We start from the raw sequence: 25,235 nt of genomic DNA on the forward strand, positions 1-25,235 counted from the left end.
GAGTTTATGATCTTTTAACCAGTTCAAAGAGTAAACTTGCAGAAGGGACAAGACCCCCTTCTATTATTTAACACCCCTCCCCAGAAGGCAGCATTTTGGCCCTGGAATAGATTGGCATAAATGTCCATTGTGAGCTCACGGTGGTCCTCCATCCTTTTTTCTCTTCCTGGTGGGGTTCTGTAATGGGATGTGGGAAAGACCTTGGGAGATGGGGGAAAGAGATGCTGCCTAAGGAATGGTCAGATAAGAGAGGGCATAGCCCACAGCTGCATAATGGGTGGGGAAAGAGGCTCAGAAGGGACCCTCCCTAACTTCTTGGGCTGTAAAGGAGACCACGGGAGAATTGCACTTTCAGACTTGCAAGATTCTGTTAATGTAGCCTCACAATAAAGTAGAATTAGCTCATCTGGTCGTGTTTCCTGTCTGGTCCACCTGGTAAGGCTGACAGGCTCAGAGGACCAAGCTGGCAGCCTTGGTCGAACCCAGTCTTGTTTCATGGGAGAATATAGAATTACGATCAATATTACCCACTTTGGAAAGGTCTATGTTTTTCTATACCCAAAGACCCAAAAGCATCACATCACTTCTACACAAAGGTCTTGACTGTCCCGAAATCTTGATGCTTATTAGGCAAACACAAGGCTACTCCGCCCCACAAAAAACCCCAGGCAAGCTTTCTAGAATTCTTCATCAGGAAAGAGGGCAACAGGACCCCAGAGCCCCACCGGATCCCCTTTGCAAGTTGGTTCCTACCTGCAACACAAACCTACCTTGTTTTGCTCGGGGGCTGGCTGAACCCTGGGCATGCTGAGGTTGCTCGCTCTTGGGGGGCAGACGGGCGCTGCCACGCACTTCCTCTGTTTGAGGTGGACTTGGGGCTCCGATGGGCGGGGGGCGATCGCTCTTAGGGGGCAAGTGTTCTGCTTCCGGAAGTGGGGAGGCGGGCAGGGGGCTGGGCTGGTGAGTCTGGAGAGCAGACCCCGGGTCCGAGACAGGTATGCTAGGGGTCTTGATGCCTGGGAAGTCATTTGGGCCTGGCAGTATCACAGCTGCAGTTGGCACAGGTGTGGCTGCTGGTTGGAGGGCTGGGGGGGTCTGGTGGCCAGGCTGTGTCTCTGCCTTCCCCACCAAGGGTGCTGTCTGTTCCTTCCGAGGTGGCGGCATCACTTCTGGGAGGGTCCTGCGGGAGGCTGCAAGATAGAGATCGACTCGCTCAAATCTTGTTCAGCTGCTGATGTGATCAATTTTATTTGTTTGTCTGTTTGTTTATATTTTGAATTTTGTCACCACCCATCTCACTCCAAGAGAGACTCTGGGCGGTTTACAATAAAACTAAAAATAAATACAGATGAAAATGCAATAAAAACCGTATTTCTTAAATAAAAAGTTAAATGTAAACGTGAAATATAAAATCCAAGATGGAGGTATTAATGGTTACACATGGCTGTTTTAGAAGGGAACAGCAAGCAAAGGATGTCAGGGCTGGTTTGGCCTCGGATAGGAGACCACTAGGAAAGCCCCATGCTGTGGATTAGGCAGGGGTGGATCTCCTATGAAACTAATGAAGCTTAAGCTTCATGGTCGCTAAACTCAGAGGGGCCCCAGAAGCAACTTTAGTCCATACTGCTTAAAAGTGTTCACTCTACAGTATGAGAAAGGTTTTTTTTTTAATAATATTAATAAAATAGTGTAATTCAACACAAAATAATAGTTAAAATAAAAATTCAAAGCTTATTAAAGTATTGTGTAGGCTGGCCATAAATGAAAAAACGTTCAAATTAAGGATGTTTCATTCAAAACACATGAAATAATTATAAATAATTTAAAACATGATTAACACTTATGACAAACATTAAAACATTTATTAACATTATTTATCTTAGGCTTGTCGTGAAACAACCCCACTGAAGAAGATTACAGTGCTTACTCAGGCCTTGTTGCTGGCTGCAAAGGGGCCCCCATAACAGTTCAAGCTCCAGGGCCCCAAAAATGAAGGTCCACCACCAGGGATAGGCTAGAACAGTGTTTTTCAACCTTGGCAACTTTAAGATGGGTGGACTTCAACTCCCAGAATTCCCAAATGGGTGGATTTCTGGGAGTTGAAGTCCACCCATCTTAAAGTTGCCAAGGTTGAAAAACACTGGACTGTAAAGTGAAAAGAGAGGCAGGGCCAAACCATTTGTGCAATCCTGCAAAGAAAACAGCATGAACACAGGAAATCCCCGAAATCCTCTTTACTGTGGGTATCCGAGACCACCAGTCAAACATAGTGCAAACCTCCATTTGCCTTCAGGCCCAGAAACTTGGCATAACCAAACGAAGGTGCCCAAGATCACGTCCCCATGGTTTGGACCCAGGCGCCATCTTTAGGCATGAAACCACCCAAACTTTCAACCCTTTTGTCAAACTTCAGCTGACCAAAGAAAGCTGTGACTTTCATGGCATTTCCCGCCCCAGGCCTTTTTCAGGCCAGTTTCATTTCGTCCCCTTCCCCAAGGGGTTCCTGTGCTGTTAGCGACCACAAAACCTCACCGAACCCCCCCAATTTTTCCTTCCAAGTCACCCCCAAAACACAAACTTTTTAAAAGAAAACTTTATTAGAATTTCAAACGACAAATAAAATACGAAGTATAGAATAGACTGAAGAAAGAACTAAAAGAAAAAAGACAAACTCAAAAGTACAGAAATAATTAGAAAGAAATGCAAAGAAAGTGACTTCTGACCATCTCCAACACAGATATAAACACAAATATTTAACACATTAATCCAGGGTGTCTCAACCAGGGTTCTGTGAGAGGTCACTCGGGGTTCCCTGGGAGATCACAATTTATTAAAAAAATTATTTCAAAATCGGGCAACTTCACATTAAAGAGGTCAGTTTCATTCTTTCAGTTTAAGAATGCTGTTCATGCATATACACAGGCCTACCCATGAAATGAACATAATAATTTTGGAACTTCTGACCTCTATTTGAGCCTGAATGTGCAGGGGCTCCCCCAGGCCTGAAAAATATTTCAAGGGCTCCTCCGGGGTCAAAAGTAAGAGATTAACTTTTATGTCCTCTTATACCTGTGCTGGAAAAGGTCAGAAGCCACTGGTCTGATATGCTTTTTTGCTTATTCCTGTACCATTTTAGCTTTTCCTCTTTCCTTTTTTGACTTGTGTTCTATTGGTCTTATATTCTGTATTATGTGCCTTAATTATATCTTGAACAATTAATAATAAAAAATATTTTTAAAAAAAGGTTGAGAAAGACCGCATTAATCTCTTATTCTAAGCCAAACCTGGTAAACATTCTTTCTATAAACAACAACAACAGAATCTTCAAAGCCCCAAATCAAAACTTCCTTTTTTTCAGATACAGGCAAATAGTCCAAAAGCAGTTTCCACGTAGAAACAAATCAGGTCACAGTGTTTTCTCTTATCGATGCCTCAAAACACACAGATTGAGCAGAGAGCGCACAAAAGCGGGAGGGAACCACTGGTTCTGCTTATGTACCACATACGTAATTCCACACCAACCCTGATTCCCACAGACATGCCTGTGCAAACACACACACACACACACACGGATGCAAAGACACCACTCCCCGCTCGGCAGCAGGGCCTTGGCAGACAACGATTAACTAATGCAACAAGAATGTCCAGCCCAAGACGTGGAAAAGCCCCAAGAACAAGGCTGCAAATGTTGTCTTTGCCAAGGGAGGGGAACGGCTTTGCCAGCTTCTGCAGGAAGGCAGGCAGACAAGAGACAGAGCAGCCGGGGTAAGGCAGGTGCGGGGAAAGAGGGGAGCAGGCCCAGACAGCAGAGGAGAAACCGTGGGAAAAACAGCCAGGGCTGGCTGGCTGCAGAAAACCAGGCCCGGTGGGCTAACCACTACAGCAGCCTTTCTCAACCTTTGACTCTGGAGGAACCCTTGAAATATTTTCCAGGCCTCGGGGAACCCCTGCACTTTAGGCTCAGATAAAGGCCAGAAGTTACAAAATTGTTATATTCCTTTCGTGTGTAGGCCTGTATATACTGTATGCATGAACAGTGTTCCTAAACTAAAAATCAAGAATGAAACTGACCTCTTTCATGTGAAGTTGCCCAAATTTGAAATAATGTTTTAAATACATTGTGATTTCCCAGGGAACCCCGAGTGGCCTCTCACGGAACCCTCGGGTCCCACGGAACCCTGGCTGACAAACCCTGCGCTATAGTGACCATCCATCCTTTACTATCAAGGACAGTCCTTTATTTCAGAAAGCTGTCCTTTAGCTTGATTTGTTTTTCAAAAACTCGCTCCTGCCCTTTATTTAGGTCTCTTCACTTTTCCTGTACCGATGGTACCACCTCACGCACAGTCTTCCACGTGAAAAAGGTGGAAATTAGATTGTCTTCTTTAAATACATTGACACGTATTACAGTTTGATTTTAGATATTTTTATTAGAAGAGGTGTTTTGGTCAAGTTTTTCTTGCTTTGCTCCTGAATTTCCCTTTGTGCAGCAAAGTTGCTGGCTGGGGAATTCTGGGAGTTGAAGTGCACACGTCTTAAAGTTGACAAGGTTGGGAAACACGGCTGTATGCCATGCCTATAATGCATTAGAAATCTTTGCTGATTCACTTGAAATCACCCCAAGGTTTCTAGCTCTTACTCTCCAACCCGAATTCACACAGCTTCAAATGATACTTATGGAAATATGCCTCTATCTTACATCAACAACACGGATGCCGTTCACTCAGCTGAGCACTTTGGAAACCGGTTCAATCAAACCTTCTCATAAAACCTCCTATCAGAGAGGGGAAAGAAGATGGTCTGCTTTGGGGGCCTGAAAGGCAAAAACTGATTTAAACACACTGGGAAATGTACTTGGTAAACTACTATTAAACTGATTTAATTTAAATCCAATATAACAGCTGCTGGAAAGAAGACACTGAGGTATAATACGGGACAATTTGTGTCTTGCAATTGCCATTTTAGCTAGGATGAAAAGCCTTTTGGGATGTAGTGTCCCCAGTCCTTTAATGCAAGAATCAATTCACATAAATCTGTAAGGAGATAATTTTGATAAAATGGATGGCATTCCACCAGCTTTTGTATATGGCCCTGGAGAAGAAAATCCTCTTTGCTATTAGGAACCAGCAATTGGCACCCCCTTATTGACCCTGGCTGAGTCCCCCTCCAAAAGCTAAGCACCCTCAGACTTGGATGGTGTTCCAGGGGTTGTGGGTGAGCCTGGGCCATTTAAAAGAGCTCCCTTCAATTAAATGTTGCCATCTTGCAGGAGCGAGGAAGCAGCCCTTCTCTGTCATGGTCCTCACCCTCTGGATCAGCATCCCCCAGAGATTCGGACGGTGTCCCTCTCCTGGGGTTCCGGAAAGCCCTTAAGACCTGGCTCTATCCACCGGCCTGGGGTTAATGCAGGTGTGAACTATGGTCCGTCATATTGTTAGAACTGTTCGTTGTTTTAGTCCAGGCTACGTGGATTTTAACTGTTTTATTCTTTTTATGGATTTTGTAAGCCCCCCAGAATCTGCTGGACTGGGAAGCCATGTTAAATGGAATAAATGAAATTCAACTTTAAATTAACCCACTTCCTGGGTTTGTGCAAACTAACCCAATGGAAAGGACTCACACAACATGTTGTTGTTTATTCGTTTAGTCGCTTCCGACTCTTCGTGACTTCATGGACCAGCCCACGCCAGAGCTTCCTGTCGGTCGTCAACACCCCCAGCTCCCCCAGGGACGGGTCTGACACCTCTAGAATATCATCCATCCATCTTGCCCTTGGTTGGCCCCTCTTCCTTTTGCCCTCCACTCTCCCTAGCATCAGCATCTTCTCCAGGGTGTCCTGTCTTCTCATTATGTGGCCAAAGTATTTCAGTTTTGCCTTTAATATCGTTCTCTCAAGTGAGCAGTCTGGCTTTATTTCCTGGAGGATGGACTGGTTTGATCTTCTTGCAGTCCAAGGCACTCTCAGAATTCTCCTCCAACACCACAGTTCCAAAGCATCGATCTTCCTTCTCTCGGCCTTCCTTATGGTCCAGCTCTCACAGCCATATGTTACTACGGGGAACACCATTGCTTTAACTATGCGGGCCTTTGTTGTCAGTGTGATGTCTCTGCTCTTAACTATTTTATCGAGATTTGTCATTGCTCTTCTCCCAAGGATTAAGCGTCTTCTGATTTCCTGACTGCAGTCAGCATCTGCAGTAATCTTCGCACCTAGAAATACAAAGTCTTTCACTGCTTCTACATTTTCTCCCTCTCTTTGCCAGTTATCAATCAAGCTGGTTGCCATAATCTTGGTTTTTTTGAGGTTTAGCTGCAAACCAGCTTTTGCACTTTCTTCTTTCACCTTCATCATAAGGCTCCTCAGTTCCTCTTCGCTTTCAGCCATCAAAGTGGTATCATCTGCATATCTGAGATTGTTAATGTTTCTTCCAGCGATTTTAACCCCAGCCTTGGATTCCTCAAGCCCAGCATGTCGCATGATGTGTTCTGTGTACAAGTTGAATAGGTAGGGTGAGAGTATACAGCCCTGCCGTACTCCTTTCCCAATCTTAAACCAGTCCGTTGTTCCGTGGTCTGTTCTTACTGTTGCTACTTGGTCGTTATACAGATTCCTCAGGAGGCAAACAAGATGACTTGGTATCCCCATAGCGCTAAGAACTTGCCACAATTTGTTATGGTTCACACAGTCAAAGGCTTTAGAATAGTCAATAAAACAGAAATAGATGTTTTTCTGAAACTCCCTGGCTTTTTCCATTATCCAGCGGATATTGGCAATTTGGTCTCTAGTTCCTCTGCCTTTTCTAAACCCAGCTTGTACATCTGGCAATTCTCGCTCCATGAATTGCTGAAGTCTACCTTGCAGGATCTTGAGCGTTACCTTACTGGCATGTGAAATGAGTGCCACTGTTCGATAGTTTGAACATTCTTTAGTGTTTCCCTTTTTTGGTATGGGGATATAAGTTGATTTTTTCCAATCTAATGGCCATTCTTGTGTTTTCCAAATTTGCTGGCATATAGCATGCATTACCTTGACAGCATCATCTTGCAAGATTTTGAACAGTTCAGCTGGGATGCCGTCATCTCCTGCTGCCTTGTTATTAGCAATGCTTCTTAAGGCCCACTCAACCTCACTCTTCAGGATGTCTGGCTCTAGCTCCCTGGCCACACCGTCAAAGCTATCCCCGATATTGTTATCCTTCCTATACAGGTTTTCTGTATATTCTTGCCACCTTTTCTTGATCTCTTCTTCTTCTGTTAGGTCCTTGCCATCTTTGTTTTTGATCATACCCATTTTTGCCTGGAATTTACCTCCAATGTTTCTAATTTTCTGGAAGAGGTCTTTTGTCCTTCCTATTCTATTGTCTTCTTCCACTTCCGCGCATTGCTTGTTTAAAAATAATTCCTTATCTCTTCTGGCTAACCTCTGGAATTTGGCATTTAATTGGGCATATCTCCCCCTATCACTGTTGCCTTTTGCTTTCCTTCTTTCTTGGGCTACTTCTAGTGTCTCAGCAGACAGCCATTTTGCCTTCTTGGTTTTCTTTCTTTGGGATGTATTTTGTTGCCGCCTCCTGAACAATGTTGCGATCTTCTGTCCAGAGTTCTTCTGGGACCCTATCTACTAAGTCCAGTCCCTTAAATCTATTCTTCACCTCCACTGCATATTCCTTAGGAATATTAGTGAGCTCATATCTAGCTGATCTGTGGGTCTTCCCTAATCTCTTTAGTCTGATCCTAAATTGTGCATGAAGAAGTTCATGATCTGAACTACAGTCAGCTCCAGGTCTTGTTTTTACTGACTGTATAGATGTCCGCCACCTTTGGCTGCAAAGGATGTAGTCAATCTGATTTCGGTGTTGTCCATCTGGTGAAGTCCATGTATAAAGCCGTCTCTTAGGTTGTTGGATCACACAATATATTAAGCCCTAAAGAATTAACCCACCCAAGTTGAGTTTGGTAGATGCCAGGATCTGCAGAATCTAGTTCTTGTCCAGTTGGGTGAACCCCAACGATAAAGAAGGAGGAAATGGACAACTAGCAAAAGCCTTGAAGGAGATGTCCCTTCCAACAAAGATCTGAACAGTTTTAGACTGGGTGTTCCCAGCCCTGGTAAGTACAGTAGACTGTCAGTTAACCAGAACTCAAGCAACCAGCACTCTTAAGCAACCGGCACAAAAATCGAACCGGAAAAAAGCCAGCACTCTCAAGCAACCAGAAAAAAACCTGGACACCCTCAAGAAACCGGCAAAAAAACCTGTATCTCTCTGCTGCCATCTAGTGGGTGTTAGGGTTTAACAGTACCTCTCAAGCAACCAGAAACTACGTTTATCTGGCATTTACCAATCCCCACTGGTGCCAGTTCACTGAAAGTCTACTGTATTTCTTGTTGGGTTTTGTGTTAAAGCCTCACTTGCCACTTGCTGGGATCTATGGATGACTAACTTCTTGCGTAGCTGTCTTCTTCTGCCCTCCTGAAGAGCATCACAAGGAGGATTTCCTTGAGTAGTCGCTCCTTCTCCTCACCTTGCAGGTCCTCCTGCTCTGAGTCATTTCTCTCCCTTCCTCTGGTCCCACGTCCTCAACCCCTGCCTTGCAGTTTGGTGGCAGAGATTCCCTCAAGGTCAACAATAGTGACCTCTTTGCATGCCCTAACCCTGTCCTTGTTCCTGGGTCAGTTCCTGCCCCCAGGTCAGCCTCCTCTGACTTGCAGCTCTCTGGATGTATGGGGCCTGCAACTCCCATCCTTTGCTCTGAACATGGGAGCTGGAGTCGTACCTATGAGACTCCGACTGGGAACCTGGTTCTTAATTTCTATCACTAGCCACACCCTCTTCCTGCAAGGGACCGCCCTTCCTGCTGACATCTCAACAATGTCCCCAAAGAGTGCCCCCTCCCCTCTCCTCCATGCCTGAGTTTAATTTAAATTTAAATATTATATTGGCAAAGTATAACAACTAGAAGATAAGATGAAGTACAACCAAAAATATAACATTGCTAATATAAGCCAAAATATATATTCAACATAGTAATTAAATGAGTGACATTTGAAGAAACTAAAGATATATCCAGGAAGTATTAATACAGAACTAGCTCAATCCTTTAACATATTATTAAATCTAGCCATTTGCATAGATAATCTATTGCAGTGTTCCTCAAACTTGGCAACTTTACGATGTGTGGACTTCAACTCCCAGAGTTCCCTAGCCAGCCCCAGGGAATTCTTGGCGTTGAAGTCCACACATCGTAAAGTTGCCAAGTTTGAGGAACATTGATCTATGGCTCCATCTTCTCAGTTTTAATACTGTATATTATTTCAGTACAATAATATTTATACAATACTTAGGTTCTTAATATTCTGTTATTCAGATGCCTGAGAGCAATGACTATAGATGTGGATATTCTATCAACATTAATTACAGTGTCACATATTAATGTTACAGGCATTATGATTATCTGAGCTTTTCTTCAAAGCCTTCCCATCTTCTTGAAGAGACAACCCCCACATAGGTTTAACCTAGCTTATAGAAAGAAGCCCATCCCACAAACTTTGGACCTAAAATGAAAAGAAAAACCTCACCTGCACTGCCCATTGCAACTTTCGCCCCCCACCCACCACAAATGTTAATCATGGCCCCCAGTCACTCAAATACTTCCCACTCTTCAACAAATCCTCTGGTTCTATTCTAGGCTCCAGCCCTGGAAACGTCAACTCCCAGAATTCTCAGCAACAGCTGTGGCATCTGGGAAATTCTGGGACCTGAAGTTTACACGCATCTGATGGAGGGTGCCCAGGTTGCTGGAGGTTGATCTCAGTTGGAAACACGTTGTGATAAAAAGAGACTGGTCAAGGGAAGTGCCACCGCCCAGCAATGCCTGGAAGATTACTGGAAGCCACTTGAGGGCTTCAAAAGTTTTCAGAGTTGGTCCTTCCCGGTCTCCCAAAACAGCCGTCCCAACCTTATTCATATGGGAGTTGGAAGGCCTTCTAAATCAATAAAACAACCACAATCTGAGATCTCCAGATGTGTGGACTTCAATTGCCAGATTTCTCAGCAATGGCCATGTTTCAGCCTTCCCAGGTAGACCAGACAGGAAGCACAACCAGATGAGCTAATTCTACTTTATTGTAAAGCTACATTAACAGAATCTTGCAAGTCTGAAAGTACAAATCTCCCACCATCTCCTTTACAGCCTGAGAACTTAGGGAGGGTCCCTTCTGAGCCTCTTGCCCCTCCCATTATGAATCTGTGGGCTATGCTGTCTCTTATCAGACCATTCCCTTGGCATCATCTCTTCTCCCCATCTCCCAAGATCTTTCCCACATGCCACTACACCATGACAGCTGGACAATTTGGAGACTTATTCCACTCGAGGAAGGCATCCAGACTTGAGAAAACCAGTTTACTCTGCCTGACAGCAGTACAGCTGAATCTCCAACCTTGAGGAATCTTCCTCATTAGCTTCCACTGAATGCTGTTAACTAGACCCACTGGAAACTCAACCGAGGGGTGTCTGCATGCAAAGTGTGCTCCTCCACACTGGCCTTCAAAAAACAGACCCACAACCAATATACACCAGTCCATCAATCACCTGACCGTTCCCTTTATCCCAGCCCCATCACTTTAAACCTTGAACAATCTTGGCATTGTGTAATTAGGGAGTACAAGCTGCTTAGTCAACAGTATCACCCTACTGGATAATGATGGATGAGCTACATCCAGTGCAGGAGACAAAAGAATCTCAGCAGACAGAAAGCAAAGAGAGAAAGAGGTGGGAAGGGGCATTGGAGGGGAAGAGTAGAGTGACAACTAGACCAGGGAAGGCGGTTGGCAAGGAGATCTGGAGCCAATCGTTCCCCCAAGCTTTTGAGAAGTAGATATGAGTCTTTCTCCTGAATGCAACTTCTTCTTTTACAGTCAGATCCAGGAAGGTGACCCGAGAGTGAGCTGGACTTGCTCATGTGCCATTATTAAATGTTGAACATCAGAGCTACTTTTTTCCCTCCATGCACAGTGGGCATTTGGTTCATCTGTCAAGGTCATCTGAGGTGGCCTCACTGTGGGGAGACAGAAGGGACCACTTACAGCTGCCTAGTCTCGGAGTTTTCCCATGATATGAACATTAGCTTTCCTAATTTTCAACAATTGTAATTTGGCTGGAGAAGGCCAAGAATTACTCCATGCATGCGAATAGCCTCCAGTTCAGGGAAAGCTCATTGAGTGCATCCTGCTCCTTAGTGTAGAAATCCAAAATGAAGCAACTGTGATGGATGGCTATCCAGAGTGGCTCTAGATGCAAGCAGAATTTTTTTCTTGAAATTCTCCACCAAGGTTGTAGGCAGAGAAGCTGGAAGGGAGGTTTTTCCAAATTTCTTTAGGAGAAGGAGAAATTCTTCAAGCCATTCTCAAGTTGACAATAGCACTGCCACTGGAAAAGTCTCTTGAGGAGTTTTGGAAGCCAGGGCAACAACTGGAGAGAATTTTCTCCAATGAAAGATGGGATCATAAGTGTCCAGGGGAGGGGCCAGTGATATTATGCACATCACAATGCACCTGATGTCATCTCGGCTTCTAATGGACACCTGCGCATAGGAGATTTGTATACACAGCTCAACTGCCTTGTAACTAAATGAAGTGGGACAATCACATCCCGCCTATGAATATTTCACTGAAAGTCCCTTTTCCTTTGCAAGAAATTTCTAAAAAAAAATGCTTTCATTTAATTGAATGAGAGCCAAAAGGGAAAAAAAACGCAGATTTTTTTTGCCCGATCTCAGCTCATTGGATCATTTAACGGCTCTTTCTGTTAAACAGAGTTTCCTTCCATGAAATCAGAATCTGTTTTCCTATCACCTATGGCCATGATTCCATGCCCTGCACTCTGGAAAGATAATTAACAAAAGTTGACCTGTGTGTCACATTGTTCAAGCATCTGAAAAATGTTATCATTCCCCTCCTTGGTCTTCCCTTCTCAAGGCTAAACAGATCCAGCTCCATCAGTTTCTCTTTGTTAGACTTAGTTCACCCTTGTTCCTCTCCCAATCCTGTTGCTCTGAATGGTCCATCAAGCATGGCTTCCAGAACTGGAGTCAAGGTGGGAGTCCCACCAATATAGAAAGTTGGGCAGGTGAGGAACTGTGCAAAAACCCGTCCACGCTCTTCTCTGCCTCTCACCAATATCTCAGTGGGGTTTGGTTCAGGAAAGGATCTAAGACTCTGTTGAGAGAGGTCCAACTTTGCCCTGCCTGAGGGTGGGAGGATGGCATAAAAAGGCAACATTCATGAGGCACTCTTGGCATCGTGAGCTTTCTTCTTGACCTCTCTTCATAACCAGAAGGAGCTTAGTCTTCTCCTTAATTCAGTGGTGGGCAAACATTTGAGGTCCAAGGGCCACATGCAACAATTGACGAGGGCTGTGAAGGACTTCAAGTAGGTGAGGCCACCTCACACATTGGAGAGGACTGGGATTTGATGGATGTTCTGTGTCCCTTCTTCACTTTTTAACTGTGAGATGCCTATTTAGGGCTGAACAGTACAGCGTTCATCTGTTTTCCATCTCAAAATAGTAGGAAACGGTGCCCTGGGTTTCCAAAACTCATGGCCAGAAGGACAAGGCACAGAGGAAGAACATGTTTCAGTCTCTGTTTCAATCGCATTTTGGAAGCACTTTCAAATCAATATCCAACCAGAACCTGCTCTTTGCTTTCCACTCTCCAACTGCTGACAATGTATATGTTTGCACAGAAGCACAGATGCCCAAACAGCTTCCTTCTGTGGCATTTGCCAAGCTGCTGTGTAAATATGCAAAGCACGTGCCACGTCACGTGCCAAGCACCTGCCGATAACAGTTTATATTGGATTTGTTTACTTACTGGAGAAATGTATTAGTCAGTTTCCCACTATATGATTGCAGCATTCCAGTAATCAATCAATCAATCAATCAAACAAACAAACAAACAATAACAAGGTAGATGCGCTATTTTCTCAGGATTGCATAAGGTAAGTGTTCAAGTCCATTTAAAACACCACTAAAATATGAAAATGACAATGAGAAAAGCAGCAGAAAAAGAACAATACAGTCCTAGCCATAGTGTAATCTTTAATCCCAGCCTGTCCTGACCCAGTGTTCAGGGGATTCTGGGAACTGTAGTTCAGCGCCTTCGAAGAGGCACAGATTGAATAAAGCTGCCCTGCCCTCCGAAAGAAAACTGGTCCTTGAATAACACAGGCAACAGCAGGGAAGCCTTTGGGCCCCAGAACCCATTTGGAACTTGGAGAGCATGTTATGGATGCTTTCACAAAATGGTGGTGTTGCTCAGTCATCGAAATGAATTATTTGAATTTTTAGTTTTAGTTTCTTCAAGAAAGCTCTTTAAGTCTCCAGTTAGCTGGAAGATCAATAGGAGACTTACTGAGCAGATTAAAACCTTCAACTGTCTGTCTGTCTGTCTGTCTTCATTAGCTGCCCAGCCCCAATGAACTCTAGGTGTTCATTTTCAATCTTCCACTTGTTGGAACAATCACGTGAACTTAATAGCCCAGGAGCATCCCTTATGATGATCAAATATGCAAATAAACCTGGCAACTGGCAGCAATTAAGTTATTTAAAGCCAAAGTTCTGGATCTGATGCTCCATGGAGTCCAGCTGTACATCTATAAGGACACCTCTAGATTCAAAAGCATCCAATCAAAATTTCCAGAATCTATTGTGTGTCTCTTGTCCTGTTCTCATACGCTTAGAATTCGGTGGCATCTCCTTTGGGGCTCAGCTGAGACTTCATGATCTTAAATTCTGGCTAAAGCAAGTCCTTTGAGGAACCTCCTTGGTTCACCTTACCCTGTGAGATAGGTTCACTTCTTCTTTAAGAAGACAAATAAATCAAGATTTGACGTACGGTGGCTTTCCAGTTCTGGCAACGTCCACTCAGGGCCTTGATAAAATGTAGGCTGAAATGAATTTATTGAGGATTTGGGTCCAAGACTTCCAAGTTGACAGAGCTAATATTTCTCACCTTTGATATAATGCAATCTCCTCATGGATGATCGTTTTATAAACGGTAACTGCAATGAGGCTATTATATGCACAAAGATGGAAGAACACAGAAATACCCATAATGGAGGAATGGATTGTGAAGATGCCGGAGCTTGCAGAAATGGCTAAATTGACTTGTTTGATTAAAGAGGGAAGAACAGAAAGACCGGAAACCCTTTATGGACTTTTTGCTGAAAATGGATAAAAATGAATTGGTGATTTCAGGATTTATTGATTAAAAAGGGTTGTTTATGGGAAGAAGGGAACCACGATATGTGATTTGAGAGGGTGGAAATAGTGATGACCATGTTTGTAACTGCTGGAAAGATCGGAAGTCACTTCTTTAGATATCTTTCCTTTTTCTTTTTCCTTCTCTTCTGTTGTTTTTCACTTTTTCTTTTATTCTTTAATACCTCTTTTTTTCTACTTTTCATGTTTCTGTAGCTTTTTAATCTTATGTAAATTTTTTTAAAAATAAAATTAGATGATTGATAGATAGATAGATAATAGATAGATAGAAAGAAAGATATAATGCAATCTCCCCTCCCTTTTGGACTATCCCTAGATATTTTTTTAACATTTTACATGCCCCACGGAGGAGATTTTTCTCTCCAGCCCTCTTCATATTATGAATTCTTTCAGGCCTGTCCTCTACGATCTACCTATCTACCTACCTACCGCATCTATCTATCAATCACAGTGTTTCTCAACCTTGGCAACTTGAAGACCTGTGGACTTCAACTCCCAGAGTTCCCCGGCCAGCATGAAGTGGTTGAGAAACACTGATTAATAGTTATAAAATAATCTGCTGCATTCGATTATTTTTAATGATTGGTCTTCGACTGTAAATAATTAAATAATAAAGCACTCACCCACAAAATTCTCCTGAAGAATAAATGCATTAAAAAAAGAGTAACTTAGATACCCAACTTCAGAGGATAAAACACAATCTGCAGTTAGCAGCATGCTCACAGATTCCTTCCTGGATCAACAGAGGTTCTGTTAAGAGCAACCTACCCCACCCCACCCCACCCCACGTGACGCAGGCAGCTCTGTTTAGAATTCTGCGGAGTTATTTGTGTTGACCTGATGAGGCCCAAACAGATTCGGCTGATTTCTTCTTCCAGTCTTGTGGCACAGACTCAGCAAAAAAAAAAAAAAATGTGCGGGGATGAGTAATCATTTCCAGGCCTTTTCCATTTCACAAACTGCATGAGCCAAAATAGATCGTTCAATGAGCCATGGGCAGGTTTGGATCCAGGAGTCAGCCCCTGGCACCAGCCTGTGGCTCGAATTTAAAGGGGAGGGACATTTTTGGCCGGTGCTGGCTTTCCCTGGGATTAAAACACCAGCTCTGGAAAGCCCATTGAGCCCCAAGCTGGCAAGCGTTTCCGAAGATCACAAGATCTCTTTCAGTTTTCATTCTGCCCCCGTGATTCTTCCCAGTCTGTGTGCAGGGAAGGAGGGCGAGGGAGAAGGAACAGTGCTCTCTGTTCCTCTGCGTCCCCCTTCACTTATGCGCAAGCATGCATAAATCCCCAAGCGCACAGCGAGGCCAGGCAAAGGCCAAGCAAGCAAGATGGGAGAGGCCCCAGGGAAAAACAGGGGTGGAGCAGGGCGGCAAGAGATAAGATTGCCCGATGCAGAGCTTCAGAGAACTTATGGGAAGGTGGAGCGATGGATGTGGGCAGCAGTTAGGGATGAAAGATGGCATCAGGGAGGATAACCATAATCCAGTGGAGGATTATGGGCACTTTGCTTGCTGATATTTGCTTAAAACACTCAATTACCTCTGGAATGCACAGTTAATTAAAACCATTTTTCATAAAGAACCATCCTGAGAGCAAAAGTAATCTAGACCTACAGTCAGGCAGTTATCAGGAGAAAGACACAAGTTCAAAGCCAGACAAACCTAATTGTTCTTGTCTGTTCAAAGCCAGACAAACCTAATTGTTCTTGTCTGTTCACACCTCTAGCCCAGGGTTTCTCAACCTCAGCAACTTTTAAGATGTGTGGACTTCTGGGAGACTTCTCTCAGAATTCTGGGAGTTGAAGTCCACACATCTTAAAAGTTGCTGAGGTTGAGAAACCCTGTTCTAGCTGAGTTTACAAGCCCAAGAATGAAGAAGAGGAGGAGGAGGAGGAAGAGGGGGAAGACGAAGGAGAAGCACCTCAACAGTACCGTCATTGCATTCCCAAATGAGCACCTAAAGTTACTGGAGCAATCATAGATTCATTTTCCTGCAGACATCAAAGAGCCCACCCTGGTTGGGCCACTGAGAAATTAACCCCTTTCTCAACCAGAGATACCCCAGAGCACCGTTCTAAGACTGAATCCAGTGGGCAGAATCTGTGTCTTTCTCACTTCCGTTCAAACCCAACCTCCACCTGTATAAAAATTCTAAGGCGTTGCAAAGACATTGTCTGTGCGTCTGTGCAAGGTACGGGTCCGTCTTTCCAAAGACCGGACCGGATGATGCAGCAGCTGTTACGCATGTTCGGAGAGGGGATTCTTCTAGTACTAACATGCAAGATCATCCAATCCACCCCCGTCTCCACTCCCATCATGCCCCCATTCAGTGCAGAATGCGGCTACAGCATCTCTGGTACTTGCAGAACTGAGTTGAACGACATCCTTTCGTGATCTGGGCCCGAGGCTTCTACTGACGCTGTCTCGTAACGCATTCCTTTTTTCAGCAGAGGCATAGCACACGGCTGGTTTTCAACTTTTCAGCTGCTCATTTGCAGTGTCAGAAACAAAAGGAAGCTTTCAGCAAGCAACAGGCTGGCAGTTAAAATGGAGGCATTAGAAAGGGAGGTTTCAGCAATCCCAAGATTTCCAGAGGCAGGAAAAGGTGGTGGGGCCGGGGGGGGACAAAACTCCTAGGGGAAAAAAGGGTACAGGTGGTCCTCACTTAGCAACCATTCGTTTAGTGACAGTTCAGACTTAAAATGTGCTGAAAAGCCTACTTATGATGGATCCTCACACTTACGACCATTGCAGAGTCCCCACGGTCACCATTTGGGTGCTTGGCAATCGGTTCACATATACGACCATTACAGCATCCCATAGTCACGTGATCACCATTTTCAACCTTCCTGGCTGGCTTATGGCAAGCAAAATCAATGGGGAACTGCAGGATTCACTTAACAACCATGTGCTTCACTTAATGTCCACAGTGATTAATGATCGCCTCAAGAAAAGGTTGTAAAATTGGGCCAGATTCGCTTAATGACTGCTTTGCTTAGCAACCAAAATCCCAGTCCCTCCCAATTCTGGTTGTTAAGCGAGGACTACTTGTAGGCTGGAAAAGGGCCTGGCTGGCAGAAACGTTCCACAGTGCCATGTTTTACTGCATTTCCCACCTAATGGAATAGAACGTGTTGCCCGTTTTTTCTTGGCTCTGTGTCTCCTGCTTCTGCTAAAACTGGCATCTGGCTCTTCTATTAAAAGGACTATCGCAATTTTCTGCAAGACGCCAGAAATACTGATGTTTGTGGCCGGCAGTTATCCAGGAGTGGACTACACCAAGGTATCTACGGAGCTCTAGGTCCAGGAAAGCTGACAGGACAAAGCTAAGCTCGTCCTAATACAGAGGCCAGCTTAGCTACCTGGAACACTTTCCTCCATTCCAAGTTCACTGGTTCCCAATAATACACCTTATATTTTGGAGGCCATGTTGACTATATCTATTCCAAAGAGGCTCACAATTAGGCACAGGACAAAAACTCTCCCACCCAATTGTTATCACTTGTTTCTGTCATTTAGAGATATACTGCCCTGGTCCAAGTTCCATCATCATCATCAACATCACCATCTCATTAACTAGCTGCAACTTCCTCTATTCCCAGCAGACTGATAACCGGAAAGCCGCAAGATGATTTGGGGTAACTGAATACAATTGTCCCCAGCCTGGGGCCATATGAACGGAACTACAAAATGCAATAAAATGGGCTGCCCAAGCCGTGGTGCTCGGCCAGCATGATCTCTGGGCTTGCTGGCTGGTAGTTCCCGTTACTGGCAGCTGTACCAAATGTCTGGAAGGCACCAGACTGAGTTAGGCTGCTGTAATAAAATCTAAATTCAAGATGAATCTGCCCATCTTCCGAAACACAACTCTAGGGGTCCTGTCTGCCAGAGTTGCGGAATCGGCGCATCCTTTTCCAATCCGGATACTTTGCTCTGAAAAGTTGACTTCCAAAAGAATCATAGTGCAGTGTTTTTATAAAATTGGCAACTTTAAGAGGTGTGGACTTCATCTCCTAGAATTCCCCAGCCAGGATGGCTGGCTGGGGAATTCTGGGAGTTGAAGTCCACACCTCTTAAAGTTGCCAAGTTTGAAAAACACTGCCATAGTGCAATCTGAAATGGGAGGAAGAGGTATAAAACAAGCAGTATGAAAACACGTGTGCGCACACACCCACACGCACACATGAGTGACAGAAATCACCTGGGGGGAAATCTCCAAACACGGAAATGGGGTGTGATGGTTTGGAGCTGCACCAGAAATCAAAAGAAGCAGTTGGCACAATTTGGAGACAAGATTTTGAAAGGGGAGGGATGTCAACCTGCTTTGATTCCCTGCTGTTGGCTGGTGTGCTTAGCCAGCGAATACACCTTAGGTTAGGGGATGCACAACTGCACAACACCATAAAGAAATAAATATCTCTTCCCCCCTCCCCCCCATAAACACAACCTCTTTATTTAGAATTGGCTCACTGATGAATGGAACTATGTGAACAGAGATCTTTTTGATGGAGATGCTGAAGACGGAATGTATTCCCCCACTAGGTCATCACCCACAGATCAGAAGTAATTTCCTCCTTGCAAACTAAGAGTCTTTGGATGGGCTTTGCGTAAGGAAGACCCCAGCTACTTCCATTACAGAAGCCTGAGTGACGGGTAGCTGCTGCCAGCTACAGTAGATTGGATAGGCAAGAATTGGAGAACAATTGTTGAAATTTAAATACAAAGATACATTCCAACTAATTCCAGTATACCAGCCATTTCCTCCTTCTGTCAGAACTGATTTCACCCCAGCAGGTTATCAGAAGGATCAGAACCAAATCCTGAGCTTGCTTCTTCCTCCTCCCTCCCCACTGCTTTTCCATGTGTGCTGTGCATTTTAGATCACGAGCCTGAGAGCAGCTTTCTGCTAATATTTATAAGCTGCTCCAGAAAAAACATTTTGGCTATAGGGAGGGATAAAATAAATACGCTTTAAATTAATAAGATGTTCCCACTGCTTAGCCAGCTATTCTTGTGGACAGGCATCTTCAAGGGGATTTGTTATCTTTAAAATGGACTTTGACTGGATACTGAATCCTGACTTTTCATGTGATGGGGAGAGCAAATAAATGCAGCTGCCACACCAAGAACCTCAGGAGGATTTCTTTATCCATAAATGCAGAATTATTAAGAACAGGAGAAGAAGATGAAGTTATTTATCTGCCTCTTGTCCTAAAAGTCCTTCCTTCCCTCCCTCCCTCCCTCCTTCCTGGTGTGCACAGGACTAGCACAAATTCACATGTCCAACCCTTGCAGCGGTTGCATGCCCCCCTTTACAAAATGCTTGCTAAATGAACCCATTTCCTGGATCAGCATAATACTCCAAACCACACACAAATCCAGCAGGGAGCAGTGCCCACATGCCCTCCCACCTCTGCCCCTTTGGGCCAGGCATGCAGCATTGCAGCGCATGTGGAAAAGGGGTGGGGCTTGCACGGCGACACCACAACAACACTTGTGTCCCTCTGATCCCCCTGCAGACATTACCGCAAGCAGGCCAGGTCCACGTGAAATGGAGAGCCACTAAAAAAACCTATCACCAGTTAAAGCTAAGCAAGCCTAGCAGAAGATGCAGATGGAACCTGCTTGGAACTCTCCTGATAGCCCCGTTGGGGAAACCAAGTCAGAGTGGAGCTTCATGCGGAGGAGATCTTGGTCTGATATGGTCCACGTGGCACAACAAAGACTTTGGCAAGCAGCTGCTAAGCTTTGGGTCTTAACAAATCCAGCCAGGGCAGAAGACTTCACTTGGTGCTCCCTCCAATGGGTTCCCCCTATAATTAGAGCCGAGAAGATGGGCAATTTAAAAAAACATTCCAAAATTGGAAGGGTCCGCAGCAGCAACAGGAAGGTGGCCAGCTTTTCAGGTCCCTGGCATTCTTCCCTGCCCGCTCTATCCCTCGCCAATTACAGGGCTAGACAGGCAATGGCCAGCGCTGCAGGCCACTTAAGTGTGGGTTTGGCAAAACCGCAGCACCGCACCCTCCTGCTGCACACCAGCCCATAAAGAGCTGCAGGTCGGGCAAAGACAGGGCGGTTGCAAAGGGTTTGCGGGCCGAGATGGAGCAGCAGAAACAGCAGCATCCAAGCAGATCCTGGCCACTGCATCAATCCCACAGTCTCGTTTTCTCCCGCGTTGCTCCATGGAAGTTGGATACGTTGGGCTGGGTGTTTCCAAGCATCCTGGAGGGTGGTGATGTGCTCTGATGCCCGAGACAGGCCCTTGGCATCCAATGCATTCTTGAGTAAGCTTTCCAAGCTGGGTCACCACAATCCTCTTGTTAACCTCAGCCACTGTCTCTCCCCCATTCACTACTCCATGCTCCCTTTCTCCATGCGTGTGCGCGCATGCGTCTGTGTGTGTGTGTATAAAATTTTTATTACAGGAATTTTTTAAAGAATAAAAACAATACAAACTTTGAAAGAAAAAAGTAAGGAAAGTAAAGAAAAGTAATAAGTGCAGGTAGTCCTTGGCTTGAGCCTCGTGTGGCACGGAGGGGTAGGCAGCAGTATTGCAACTGAAACTCCACACGACCCAAGTTCGATCCCAGCGGAAGCCGGATTCTCTCTCGGGTAGCCGGCTCAGGCCGACTCAGCCTTCCACCCTTCCAAGGTCAGCAAAATGAGCACCCAGCTTGCTGGAGAAGGGGATGACTGGGGAAGGCGATGGCAAACCACCCCGCTATAGTCTGCCAAGAAAGCATCGCGAAAGCGGCGTCCCCCCAAAGGGTCAGACGTGACTCGGTGCGTGCACAGGGGACCTTTCACCTTTCAGTCCTTGACTGAATTGGTCCGGAATTTCACAATTGGTCCGGAATTTCTGCCGCCAAGTGAGGCAGTTGTTAAGTGAGTCATGCCTGATGTTATGACCTTTTTTGCTGTGGTCATTAAGCAAATCCAGCTCCCCCCATTGACTTTGCTTGCCAGAAGCCAGCTGGGAAGATTGCAAATGGCGATCATGTGACCCCGGGACGCTGCAACTGTTGTAAATACATGCCGGTTGCCAAGCACCCAAATTTTGATCATGTGACCATGGGAGAATGCTGTGACGGTTGTAAAGGCGAGGACTGGTCACACGTCACTTTTTTCAGCACCGTCATAACTTTGAACAGTCACTAAATGAATGGTCGTAAGTCAAGGACTGCCTGTAAATAAAAAAGAAGTTCAAAGAAAAAAATAGAGGAGAGGAGGAGAGGAGAGGAGAGGAGAGGAGAGGAGGAGGCTTCTGATCTTCTTAACAGCAGTTACAAGTACATTTATATTTTATCCTCTCTTTCTCTCTGGTTACAACGTAATTTCCTTCTTTCCATAATCTATCCTTTCTAATCATCAAAACCATAAATCACAAGTTCATTTTGTTCTCGTTTCAGCAAAAAGTCCATAAGGGTTAGCAGTCATTAATAAACGTGCTTACCGCCCTTTCTCTAATCAGACAAGTCAAGTTTGTCGTCTCTGCTAATTCTGTTATCTTCACCAGCCATTCCTCCGTTGTGGGTATTTCAAAGTCCTTCCCATTTTGTGCATAGAATAACCTCGACTACTCCATTCTCTCCTGACCAAGATCCTAGGAGAACTAGAAGGTAGGAATCTTGGCTCTCCGGCCCCGCTTTAGAAGTAGGCACGGGACCAGCCATCCCCACATCTTTTTGGTGCCCACAAAGCCACAGCAGAAACTTCTGGCACGCACCACCAGATTTTGGTGGGGCCGCTGCCAAAACGTAGCCGTACCATTTCCTGCCGTTTGGGGGAGTGAGGTGTGCAAAGAGGAGCACAGACCCTTAAAATGTTGACTTAAAAAGGGGCTGTGGAGTCTCACTGGTAAAGAAGACGACAGCTGCGACTCAGTGATGGAGGACCTGCTTTGCTGTTTCCAAGAAGGCAGAGTCAGGGGACCCCCCAGCCTTAAAATACGGACAATTGCAATCATGGTGGAAAATGCTAAACCAGAAGCAGCTGCCTGGGTTCCTCTTCTTGAGCAACCGTGTGGCCATTGCGCCCACCATGGCTCCACATTTTATGGGTCAAGAAGAGCAAGTCATGATGATGATGATGCCCTGATGGCCTCCTTAGGATGAGATATTTTTGCTCCGTGGAAGAGGAGGAAGAAGATAACAACGAAGAGGCAAAGAAGGAGAGAGCAAGTTGTAAAGAAGCATGTCCCACTGAGTTTACCAACAATGCCCTTGATCATCTCTTCCCAGTTTTGTTTGGGTGCCTTGTGGGACCAGACAAGGACTGAAAGGCGCCAAGTGGCAGAAATGCCCCCCCCGGGGGGGAGAACATTCCGCTTTGCTGGTGAAAAAGACAGACACGCTTTACTTGCAATGCTTTTTCAGAGCAGATTCTTTGGGGTCTCCCCCAATGGCAAAGGCCACCTTAGGAACATCAGAAGTGACTTTACTGGGGGCAGATCCAGGGGGGTCAAGGAGGGCCCACACTAGCTTCCATCAGCCTGGCGTCCCCAGACATGCTGGTCTTTAACTCTCACAATCCTCAGTCAGCATGTGGAGGGTACCAGCCTGGAAAAGCTGATCTAAGCTGGCCTGCTTCCCACAATACACAAAAACAATGCCTGGGTTCCTACCACACACTCAACCAATTCCATTTTAGCCTCACTGAGCTTGTTGTGCAAACTCAGCCTTATTCAGTCCAGTGCCCTTTGGATGCACTGAAATGGACTTAATTCCCCAGGCAGCCTTGAGATGCAGTTCAACACAGCTGAAGGACGCCAGGTCTCAGAGGCTCCTAGAGAGGCTGTGTTTGGGTGGAGAAGGTTGGCTTTGTATGTTCCATGACCCAGCAACCATGGTTTACAGCCTAGGATGTTTAGATGAGCCTACTCATTTTGTTTTCAAACAAACTACTGTTAAGCAAAATACAGCTTAGCGCAATCAGAAGTTGAGTCTGTTCCTGCTGGTCTTGTTGTGAATAAGATGGTCTTACTCAAGGTTCTTGATGACGCCAAAAATGGAATCTTATTATTCAAAATAACATCTCTCTGGCCTAAAGTTCTCACCATGTTCCAAAGTGACCTTTTTCCTAATAATCTGTTTTCTTTTTTGCTGTCTCTCCCCTGGCTGTGAAAACTCACTGTCCTCCCCAAAACACTTACCCAACTTTTAAGCACTTGGTGTCATGGATCATGTTCTAAATCCTCAGGCCTCCACAGAGAACACCTCCCCTATTTCTACCCATCCTTCTGGATCATCTGTGATAGACAAACATGGGCAAACATGGCACCTACATCACCAGCCACATCTCCAAAGCTTTTCTGAGGTGCCTCCCTCTCAATACAATGGAGGGCATCTTTCCCCAACCTGGCTGGCACCATCCAGATGTGCTGGGACCAGAAATCCCAGGGTTCCAGAATTCCCACCATGTCCACCCCAAAGCTTTTTTGAGGTTTGTGAAGACCAAGCTACAGTTTCAAACAGCCTCAGCTGCCTACTCACAAGCTTGGACTAAGGACACCTTGATCAACAGAACTCAACTGTGAAGGCTGAAGAAGGGAACAGAAGAAACGGGTACCGCATCAATCTTATCCCCAAATTATATTAGTCCCGCAAAATCAACTTATATTACTGTGCACACATTTCCAGTGGGAAAGGCTGGGTAGATTTTTCACTTCTCTTCAACAAGCCTGACATGCATATTCTGTGATGGGAATCTTAGGGAATTTACAGCAGGCAGGGAGGTGTGCTTAACCATTGCCTGCCTATTTTCTCTAATTTATCCATTTCTCATTTCCCATACTTCCTCCTGCCCTTTGTCAGTATCTGAATCTAGAAATATGTCCTTCTATGGAGGAAAGAACCAGGGGCTGGAGGAGAGGAAGAGCTACAGTGGCTGGAAAAACCTACCAGATTCAGGCTGCAAACATCCAGTCAACCAAAAGGTGGCACCAAAAGGTCCATGTTTGTATTGTATTCTAGATTCAGGTACTGAAAAAGGGCAGGAGGAAGTATGGGAAATGAGGTCTCCATCTATAACTGTATCTGTATCTGTATCTGTATCTGTATCTGTCTATGGAGACCTTTGGGGAAAAATAAAGGCTGGGATTACTGTAGTACAGAAAAGTCTAACGGTTATTCTTAAAAATTCACCTAAGTGCTTTTTCTACAAGGATGGAATTCCATTCTTGTCCCAAAATTTAAGCCAAGCTTTTCAACAGAGCTCAGAAACACCCACTATTTTCTCTCTGTTGAATGATGTAAAAAGGTGACATTAAAAAAAATCTTTAAACCCTGAAGAACTATGATTAGTGCCTGCTCTGGGTGAAAGCAACAGCTTCTCTCCATCTCCCACTGATCTGGGTTTACAAACAAGGAGATATTATTCCCCATCTCTTTAAATATAAATTGCATTCTGGGGAAGCAATGGTTGGGTTTAACATTACTCATGGCCATCCTGTGATTTCTGTATTTTCAGCTTAGTGCAAAGTGCAGACCCATTCATTGTGGCTTACCCAAACGGCAGAGTGAAGACAAACCAGGGCTTAAGGCTGTGCGTGAACCCAGCTAGCAGCCCAGATGAGAACAAACAGAAAATTCCTTCTAAGTAAGAATGGCCATGTTGAGTCACCCTAGATCCATTTCATTCACCATTCTGTCCCTAAAAAAAGGCAGACAGGTCATAGAGAAAAGGGCCTTCCCCTGTTTCTCTTCATCAGAGGCACATGCCTCTGAACATGGACGCTTGGAACATAGACAGAGGCCTTTGCCAGCTTACTGATTCATCTAATCCAGAACCTGGCCATGTTCCCTGAGAATTTGGGAAGCTGTAGTAGCAAAATGTATGAAGGGTGCAAGTTTGGGAATGCACAGCCTATACTCTTTTGCTGTGGCTTTGGGGAGGATCTCAGATGGGGGTCTTTTTCTGGTCTCTTGCAACTCTTCCTGGGAATATTTCCATGGAA

At 45.0% G+C, this 25,235-nt stretch overlaps 1 protein-coding gene and 1 long non-coding RNA gene across 4 annotated transcripts in view; both read right to left on the minus strand.

Annotated features, from left to right (window-relative positions):
• Window positions 1–25,235, minus strand: part of LOC134503360 (uncharacterized) — a 209,110-nt gene that overhangs the window by 41,051 nt on the left and 142,824 nt on the right. The window lies entirely within an intron of this gene.
• MAP7D1 (MAP7 domain containing 1) overlaps window positions 1–25,235 on the minus strand; it is a 72,884-nt gene that overhangs the window by 36,476 nt on the left and 11,173 nt on the right. For all 3 annotated transcript variants that reach the window (XM_063312139.1, XM_063312138.1, XM_063312137.1), the window contains exon 2: window positions 771–1,190. In XM_063312139.1, coding sequence (XP_063168209.1) covers window positions 771–1,190 — 420 coding nt within the window. The remainder of the gene's footprint in view (window positions 1–770; window positions 1,191–25,235) is intronic.

This window comes from Candoia aspera, chromosome 10 (genome assembly GCF_035149785.1).
Source record: "Candoia aspera isolate rCanAsp1 chromosome 10, rCanAsp1.hap2, whole genome shotgun sequence".
NCBI lineage: Eukaryota > Metazoa > Chordata > Lepidosauria > Squamata > Boidae > Candoia > Candoia aspera.